This window comes from Nerophis ophidion, linkage group LG02 (assembly GCF_033978795.1).
Source record: "Nerophis ophidion isolate RoL-2023_Sa linkage group LG02, RoL_Noph_v1.0, whole genome shotgun sequence".
Lineage (NCBI taxonomy): Eukaryota > Metazoa > Chordata > Actinopteri > Syngnathiformes > Syngnathidae > Nerophis > Nerophis ophidion.
The window spans coordinates 70,113,411-70,123,427 of NC_084612.1; the positions used below are offsets into that span (position 1 = coordinate 70,113,411).

The following is a 10,017-nucleotide window of genomic DNA, read 5'->3' on the forward strand; positions in this document are numbered from 1 at the left end:
AGGTTGTTCTTAAACTGTTTGACTATTTGCTCACGCAGTTGTGGACAAAGGGGTGTACCTCGCCCCATCCTTTCTTTAGTGACAGTGGTTTTCTGAAGTGTTCCTGAGCCCATGAGGTGATATCCTTTAGAGATTGATGTCGGTTTTTTTATACAGTGCCGTTTGAACATCAAATTGTCTTTGTAGCATATTCCACTGAATATGGGTTGAAAATTATTTGCAAATCATTGTATTCCGTTTATATTTACATCCAACACAATTTCCCAACTCATATGAAAATGGGGTTTGTACAAAAGTGATTTGAATTCAGGATTCTAAAGATCCATTAAAAGCAAAGTGAAGAAGTGAAGTCAAGAAGTGACAATATTTACTTTTAGATAATTAATGAGATACTTTACTCGCTGTAAATTAGGGGTTTTCCTTGTACTTCTATGTCAGCTACTGGATGTTAGGATTTCCCTCGGAATAAGTAAAGTATCAATCTATCGGTCCATGAAGTATTTATGAGTGCATGTTGCACATCCCCAAGTCTGTGCTTTAATTATTGACGACAGTGAAGGACTGTGGAGAAGAATCAATATTCCAGCGCGACAAACAGTGATGTCGCAATAGATACACAACATGGTTGGCAAAGTTGACAGTCACTGTCAAGATGGTAATGAGCAGCGCCGGCCACTGTCATAAACACCTGTGGTTGTTTGGGGCCACAATCACTAAAGGGGGAGCCACATGATTATGGCGACCGGTCACTTTGGGAACTGATCATCAACGTGGTGGTGCTCTGCAGGTGTGTCCTTCTTCTACTTTATAATAAACTGAATAACCTCATAAATTAAATTATACTTTGCTTATGCTGGCTGTGAGTCAACATGCCATTTGTTTGCTATAGCAGCATCTATTCAAAAGCCCATAGAGATAACTGCCAATTTAGCATCACTTCAAACGCAGTCATCGTAACAGATTACGACCTTATTTCTAAATCGGCCATACCGTTTAAGTTTATATTGTAGCCCAGGGGTCGGGAACCTTTTTGGCTGAGAGAGCCAAAAAGCCAAATATTTTGAAATATATTTCCGTAAGAGCCATATAATATTTTTTTTTAACACTGAACACAACTAAACACATGCATTTTTAAGTAAAACCAACATTTCTAGAGTATAATAAGTCTCTTATTCTTTGTAATGACATTGTTATTCTGAAGCTAACTGTGGAGGGGGCGTGGCCTGCGGGTGCTGCAGCAACAGGTGCGTAGATGGCCCACCTGGGCCTTGTTATCTAATCACCTGTCGCTCTGTTATAAGCAGCAGCAAGTAGGAGAGATGGGGTTGGGGCTGGAAATACGATTGCTGGAAAACAACTGAGATATTTTTTAAAAAATAAAACAATATTGTAACCCTGAAACAGGCTCTCATGTCGGTGCTTGGTGGTCTGAAGAACCCCCAGGAGGGCAAGCCCCACACTAACCAATAATAAATAAATAACTTCTTACCATTGACGCAACTTCTTGAACAGGTGCGGTAGCAAAAAGGATGGACGGATTAAAAATGCATGAGAATAATTTATATTTTGAACATTATTTTTAACACTGTGATTACAAGTGGGATTATTCATTACTTATCGTGTTAAGCAACGTCAGCTCAGATTTATCAGAGAGCCGGATGCAGTCATCAAAAGAGCCACATCTGGCTCTAGAGTCATAGGTTCCCTACCCCTGTTGTAGCCCAACCGTTTCTTTTAAATATAGTTTCCAAAAAATATTCGTCTTTTCATACATTTTGCCCATTTATTGTGTTTTGTTTGCTTTTTAAATTATTGCCGAAGCGTCATTTTAGTTTTGAATAGACAAGTGGAGAGGCGGGGCTGGCGGTCCAATGGCGGGGCAGGTCAGGGCACACCAGAGCCCGGCCCAAGATGGAGGCGTGGACGGCGAGTTCTATTTTGGTTTCATCTGACCACATGACATTCTCCCAATCCTCTGCTGTATCATCCATGTATCCATTTTGGTATAAACTCAACTCGTCGTGTTTGGAGGAAGAAGAATACTGAGTTGCATCCCAAGAACACCAAACCTACTGTGAAGCATGGGGGTGGAAACATCATGCTTTGGGGCTGGGGTAGGGAACCTATGGCTCTAGAGCCAGATGTGGCTCTTTTGATGACTGCATCTGGCTCTCTGATAAATCTGAGCTGACGTTGCTTAACACGTTAAGTAATGAATAATTCCACTTGTAATCACAGTGTTAAAAATAATGTTCAAAATATAAATTATTCTCATGCATTTTTAATCCGTCCATCCTTTTTGCTACCGCACCTGTTCAAGAAGTTGCGTCAATGGTAAGAAGTTATTTATTTATTATTGGTTAGTGTGGGGCTTGCCCTCCTGGGGGTCCTTCAGACCACCAAGCACCGACATGAGAGCCTGTTTAAGGGTTACAATATTGTTTTATTTTTCAAAAAATATCTGTTGTTTTCCAGCAATTGTATTTCCAGTCCCAACCCCATCTCTCCTACTGGCTGCTGCTTATAACAGAGCGACAGGTGATTAGATAACAAGGCCCAGGTGGGCCATCTACGCACCTGTTGCTGCAGGCCCGCAGGCCACGCCCCCCTCCACAGTTAGCTTCAGAATAATAATGTTATTACAAAGAATAAGAGACTTATTATACTCAAAAAAAATTTGGTTTTACTTAAAAATGCACACGTTTAGTTGTGTTCAGTGTTAAAAAAAATATTATATGGCTCTTACGGAAATATATTTCAAAATATTTGGCTTTTTGGCTCTCTCAGCCAAAAAGGTTCCCGACCTCTGTGCTAAGGGGACAGGACGATTGATCCGTGTTAAGGAAAGAATGAATGGGGCCATGTATCGTGAGATTTTGAGCCAAAACCTCCTCCCATCAATGAGAGCTTTGAATGGTTGACCAAATACTTATTTTCCACCATAATTTACAAATAAATTCTTTAAAATTCCGACAATGCGAATTCCTGTATTTTTTTTCACATTCTGTCTCTCACAGTTGAAGTGTACCTATGATGAAAATTACAGACCTCTGTCATCATTTTAAGTGGGAGAACTTGCACAATCGGTGGCTGACTAAATACTTTTTTTGCCCCACTGTATGCCCAGCCCTAACTAGAGTTTATAACATTTTCTACATATAGTTTTTTAACATCAAGAAACCTTTTAGACATGAAATAACCCACACATTACAATACTCACATGTTAGCATTATAGCACCTAGCTCGTTGCACCAGAAATATTAAAGACCAAAATGGGGCCACAAAAACAAAATGTTATTTTGGGCCACAAAAAAACCTGGTTATGAGATGACACATATAAACAGTTCAAACTTTCTTTATTTCCACTCACCCGCTCCTCTTCGGCTGAGAGGTTTGGCGTCCGAACGGGCGCATGGGGCACATCGGGGTCTCGTCCACGGCGTGGCGGCAATGGGTCCAGAGGAAAAGCACGGCAGATCTCCTTCAAGGTGGACATGGCGTTTCTTGTTGGTGGAAAGATTGTTGCAGGAGTGCTGCGACGCATTTAAAGCCGCTTCACCGGGAGGTCATCTTGCAATCCACCAATGACAGAGAGGTAATTATTGACTGCTGAGGGAGTTTGAAAAGTGGACATTCTGACCTCCGACCCATGACGAAACCTTTGGACAAGTGAACAAATATGTATTATTCTTGATGTTATGTACTTATTTTAAACAAAGTCAGCTAACCAGGCATACACATATTGTTTCCAGGTTCAATGATATGAATAGAGGATAAAAAGGGCGACTTACCCCAACAGTGGCTGCAAAAATACATCATTTTTCCCGAAACAAACATTGGGATTGGCGGTTAGGACAAAAATAGGCGCCACCCGTTCATCCTTCAGGAAGCGACAGACAACATACAGCTTGAAATATCACAATCACTGCCTTTTTGTAATAATCATACGGTGACAAAATGCCCAACAATATTTATTTGAGTAATTTAGACGTCATTGAGGTATAAATGCTCTGTGTGTGGTTACGATGACAAATCAAAGTGAGGAGAAATAGAATCGGTAGAAACCCTTTGCAGTGCAGTACTATGAACAGTAAAAAAAGGTGACTAACAGCGTACATGAAATGCATTTAGCGCAACTAACTGTAAAGCAACATCTTGTTCGGTCATCTCACGAGTTTCTTGCCAAGAAAAGACGTCTTTGAGGGCGTACTCACATGCGGCCATCCCTTTTTTTCTCAATTTTACGGAAACGTCTCTAGGCTTCTTTCGTAGTGGACTGCTTGATCTCTTATTTGGAGTCGTGTGTGTGTGTGTGAGTTCTAATTAGCACACTTTGCCATGGACTCTGCAAGAGGGATGAGAAGCAAAATAAGTAGGTTTAGGATTTCTAATGAACTTTGCTTTCTTTTTTGTTGAGTGCTCTTTAGATGGGGGAGGTGGTCCATATTAGCACCTGCTAACCTGCTTTACATGCTGGCATGTTAAGAGTTTGCATTAAAACCAGTAAAACCTGCTGCCCGCAATTTTGACAAAAACAACATGTATAGGAGCTAAGTTGGGAACACTGATCCCTCCGGCTAGGTCAGGGGTCGGGAACCTTTTTGGCTAAGGGAGCCAAAAAGCCAAATATTTTGAAATATATTTCCGTAAGAGCCATATAATATTTTTTTTAACACTGAACACAACTAAACGTGTGCATTTTTAAGTAAAACCAACATTTCTGGAGTATAATAAGTCTCTTATTCTTTGTAATAACATTGTTATTCTGAAGCTAACTGTGGAGGGGGCGTGGCCTGCGGCAACAGGTACGTAGATGGCCCACCTGGGCCTTGTTATTTGATCACCTGTCGCAGCAGCCAGGAGGAGAGATGGGGTTGGGGCTGGAAATACAATTGCTGGAAAACTGAGATATTTTTTGAAAAATAAAAAAATATTGTAAACCTGAAACAGGCTCTCGTGTCGGTGCTTGGTGGTCTGAAGAACCCCCAGGAGGGCAAGCCCCACACTAACCAATAATAAATAAATAACTTCTTACCATTGACGCAACTTCTTGAACAGGTGCCGTAGCAAAAAGGATGGACGGATTAAAAATGCATGAGAATAATTTATATTTTGAACATTATTTTTAACACTGTGATTACAAGTGGAATTATTCATTACTTATCGTGTTAAGCAACGTCAGCTCAGATTTATCAGAGAGCCAGATGCAGTCATCAAAAGAGCCACATCTGGCTCTAGAGCCATAGGTTCCCTACCCCTGTGCTAGGTCTTCTTATTCTCTGGTGGAACAGGTACATACAGTATGAGGTATGCTAAGAAGTGGAGATATTATGACATCTATTGTACACAGTTGTAGCGACAAGCGAGTGACAGTCCCGCTGTGTTAATGAGCGACAGCAAACCGGTGGGGCTAATATGTTAAAGGCCTACTGAAACCCTAATTTATATATCGATGATGAAATATTAACATTGCAACATACGCCAATACAGCCTTTTTAGTTAACTAAATTGCAATTTTAAATTTCACGCAAAGTATTGAAAATGTCAGTATAACGCGTGCGCGTGACGTCTCGGGTTGTAGCGGACATTTTTTTCCAGCCCAATCCCAGCTATAAGTAGTCTGCTTGAATCGCATAATTACACAGTATTCTGGACATCTGTGTTGCTGAATCTTTTGCAATTTGTTCAATTAATAAAGGTGACGTCAAAGAAGAAAGATGTATTTGGGAAGCGGTGTATTGCAGCTGCCTTTAGCAACACAAACACAGCCGGTGTTTCCTTTTTTACATTCCCGAAGGTGAAGCTTTACTATGGAACAGAGCGGTCAAGCGAACATGGTTCCCCAACACATGTCAACCGGTAGGTTTCGGTGAGAAATTTGTGGTAATAAGTCGGCTCTAATCGTAGACATGAGCGGCGCTTGCGTCGTTCCCCGTTGTGCACCTGTCAAAGAGGCAGCTGCGTGGCTTCCCTCTGAGACACTGGCGGGAGGTAAGACGGTATAATCTCACTACAACAATAGTAACACAATAAGCAGATAAGGGATTCTCCCGAATTATCCTAGTAAATGTGTCTAATAACATCTGAATCGCTCCCACTGCCCTGTCTTTTTCTTCTTCTTTATTATTCACTCTAACTTTCCTCATCCACGAATCTTTCATCCTCGCTCAAATTAATGGGGAAATCGTCGTTTTCTCGGTCCGAATCGCTCTCGCTGCTGGTGGCCTTGATTGTACACAAAGTTCAGATGTGAGGAGCTCCACAATCCGTGACGTCACGCGCACATCGTCTGCTACTTCCGGTACAGGCAAGGCTTTTTATTAGCGACCAAAAGTTGCAAACTTTATCATCGATGTTCTCTACTACAGTAAATCCTTTCAGCAAAAATATGGCAATATCGCAAAATGATCAAGTATGACACATAGAATGGACCTGCTATCCCCGTTTAAATAAGAAAATCTCATTTCAGTAGGCCTTTAATATTGCATTCATCCATCCATCCATTTTCTAACGCTTATTCCCTTCAGGGTCTTGGGGGGTGCTGGAGCCTATCTCAGCTATAATCGGGCGGAAGGCAGGGTACACTCTGGACAAGTCTCCACCCCATCGCAGTGCCAACACAGATAGACAGACAACATTCACACTCACACTAGGGCTAATGTAGTGCTGCCAATCAACCTATCCCCAGGTGAATGTCTTTGGAGGTGGGAGGAAGCCGGAGTACCCGGACTGAACCTACGCAGTCATGGGGAGAACATGCAAACTCCACACAGAAAGATCCCTAGCCTGGGATTGAACCCAGGACTACTAAGGACCTTTGTATTGTGAGGCAGGCGCACTAACCCCTCTGTCCATATTGCATTCATTTCTACTGTAATAATGTATTAATAATAATAATCCTGCTCAGTGGCCTTGTGGTTAGAGTGTTCGCCCTGAGATTGGTAGGTTGAGAGTTCAAACCCCGGCCGAGCCATACCAAAGACTATAAAAATGGGACCCATGACCTCCCTGCTTGGCACTAAGCATCAAGGGATGGAATTGGGGGCTAAATCGCCAAAATGATTCCCGAGCGTGCCCACCGCTGCTGCCCACTGCTCCCCTCACCTCCCAAGGGTGGAACAAGGGAATGGATCAAATGCAGATGGTAATTTCCCCACACCTAGTGATAAATAAATAAATGATAAATGGGTTGTACTTGTATAGCGCTTTTCTACCTTCAAGGTACTCAAAGCGCTTTGAGAGTACTTCCACATTTACACACACATTCACACACTGATGGAGGGAGCTGCCATGCAAGGCGCTAACCAGCACCCATCAGGAGCAAGGGTGAAGTGTCTTGCTCAGGACACAACAGACGTGACGAGGTTGGTACTAGGTGGGAATTGAACCAGGGACCCTCGGGTTGCGCACGGCCACTCTTCCACTGCACCACGCCGTAGTGTCTGTGTGACTATTGTTGGGACTTTAACTTTCATAGAGCCATTCTTATTACTTCATTGATTATTATCTGGAGTCGTGATTGTATATCTTTTTGTAGCGGTCGTTGATTTTCACGAGAGGGGCCCAGAAACGGACTGCACGGCATCGTCGTGTAAGTACGCCCTTAAGATTTGCATCAGTAAAGCACATCTTGACAAAGTCTCACACATGAACATGCATTTGCAAACATGTTGTTAGCTTTCTAGCGAGCTACTGGGCTTCGTGCCATCACAGTCCTGCACAGTGTCAGATGTGGACTTAGAGTCACCGGGTGTTTCTTCCATGCGCTGCTCTCCATCCGGGACCTTGTCGTCTTCTTGCGGGTAGAGCTCCGGGTAGCGCTGCATGCACTCCTGCATGGCCGTGAACTGATCCAGGCACTCGGAGCCTTTCACCTCTTCTTTACTGTAGTGGAAACACGAGAAGGCCTCCTTAAAGTCGATCCCACAGGGACCACTGGCCATCCCGCCCAGGCAAGGGCAGTTCCAGTTAATGTCGCCACTGGGAAGAATCAAACCTAGCAGGAGAGAAGAGGTTACAAGCTGGTGTTAACGCACTCATTGTGTCTTTTTACGCATTGTATTCAGAAAGGACGCGGAATTACGTGGCGCGTTTTTTTTACCATATTTTCCGGACTATAAAGTTACCGTATTTTTCCGACTATAAGTCAGAGTTTTTTTTCATAGTTTGTCCGGAGCGACTTATGTGTGAAATTATTACCACATTACCGTAAAATATCAAATAATATAATTCATCTCATTCGCGGAAGAGACGAAGAAAATGTCAGCAATCGTCACACACACGTCAACCAATAAAAATTTGACGGGGGAGGGTCATGGCAGAAATGTATAGTGGGTCATGGAATGCTAACTGCTATATGCTACCGTCGTAGCTATTAAAATGGATCATTTCATCGTTGGCGGTGTCCCGACAAATTTCTTCCCTCTACAAAAACCTTCGCCCCCCATTTACTTCCGGGGTCATGATTAATACAGATGTTTTGTTAACGCTATATTATAAAAATACAGACGTTTTGTTAACGCTATATTATAAAAAAAATTTAAAAAATGGAAAAAACAATTTACAAACACAAGCTATGGGATGAAGTAAGAGGAAACGTGACCCTGGAAGTAAATGTGTCATCCCATAGCTTGTGTTTGTAAACTGTTTTTTCAATTTAATTTTTTATAATATAGCGTTAACAAAATGTCTGTATTCTTATAATATAGCGTTATATTTTTATAATATAGCGTTAACAAAATGTCTGTATTAATCATGACCCCAGAAATAAATGGTGGGAAGGCTTTTGTAGGGGGGGGGGGAGAAATTTGGCGTGACAGCGGTAACTTATAAAAACTGAGAAGGGCTGAACAAAAATGGCACCGAAAGTGAAATCATGTACTGCAGACAAGCTGGACGTAGTGAAATATGCAGCAGAAAACGACAAGAGGAAGCGGCGCATACCTTTGGAGTTGGCAGAGTTGTTCAGAAGCGACATCGAGGAAGAATATTTCATGGTATTTATCGATTAAGAGTGACAGATTGTTTGGTAAACGTATAGAATGTTCTATATGTTATAGTTATTTGAATGACTCTTACCATAATATGTTAGGTTAACATACCAGGCACCTTCTCAGTTAGTTATTTATGCCTCATATATCGTACACTTATTCAGCCTGTTGTTCACTATTCTTTATTTATTTTAAATTGCCTTTCAAATGTCTTTTCTTGGTGTTGGATTTTATCAAATAAATTTCCCCCAAAAATGTGACTTATACTCCAGTGCAACGTATATATGTTTTTTTTCCTTCTTTATTATGCCTTTTCGGCCGGTGCGACGTATACTCCGGAGCGACTTATAACCCGAAAAATACGGTAAGCTTAACCATCTCAATGCTTTTGAAGAGTTGGAAGAGGTGAAAATGGTCTTAAATTGAAGATGTAAAGAAAAATTGTCATTCTGTATTATCATAACCAATTTTAATGACCATATTGACTTGAAACATCCCATGTGTAACTGAAAGGAGGGCATTCTTACACAACAGCCATACATGTCACACCAAGGGTGGCATTAAAGAACGACAACACCGTCAAAAATATGTGCCATATTGTGAAACCAAACTAAAAAATGACAGACACATTCCGGGAGAAGATTTGCACCACAACAGAACAAATACACACAATTCCCTGCAGTACCAACTCTTTTGGGACGCTACACTATTTTATTTGGTACAGGGTGTAATTATACGTGTGACCACTAGATGGCAATCAAACATAAGAGATAAGTTTCATGTAAACAACATGGCCTTGTGGTGAGAGTGTTTGCCCTGAGATCGATAGGATGCGAGTTCAAACCCCGACCGAGTCATACCAAACACTGTAGAAATGGGACCCATTACCTCTCTGCTTGACACTCAAAGCATCAAAGGTTGGAATTGGGGGTTAAATCACCAACAATGATTCCCGGGCACGGCCACCGCTGCTGCTCACTGCTCCCCTCACTTAGTGTGTGTGTGTGTGTGTGTTACAATCATTGGT

General features: G+C 41.9%; 2 protein-coding genes across 2 annotated transcripts in view; both read right to left on the reverse strand.

Annotated features, from left to right (window-relative positions):
- uroc1 (urocanate hydratase 1) overlaps positions 1-3,816 on the reverse strand; it is a 32,983-nt gene extending 29,167 nt beyond the window's left edge. The window contains exon 1 of the mRNA XM_061889717.1: positions 3,371-3,816. Coding sequence (XP_061745701.1) covers positions 3,371-3,544 — 174 coding nt within the window. The 5' untranslated portion in view covers positions 3,545-3,816. The remainder of the gene's footprint in view (positions 1-3,370) is intronic.
- A 142-nt stretch (positions 3,817-3,958) lies between these two features.
- chchd4b (coiled-coil-helix-coiled-coil-helix domain containing 4b) overlaps positions 3,959-10,017 on the reverse strand; it is an 8,507-nt gene continuing 2,448 nt past the window's right edge. Inside the window, exon 3 of the mRNA XM_061889730.1 lies at positions 3,959-7,996. Coding sequence (XP_061745714.1) covers positions 7,674-7,996 — 323 coding nt within the window. The 3' untranslated portion in view covers positions 3,959-7,673. The remainder of the gene's footprint in view (positions 7,997-10,017) is intronic.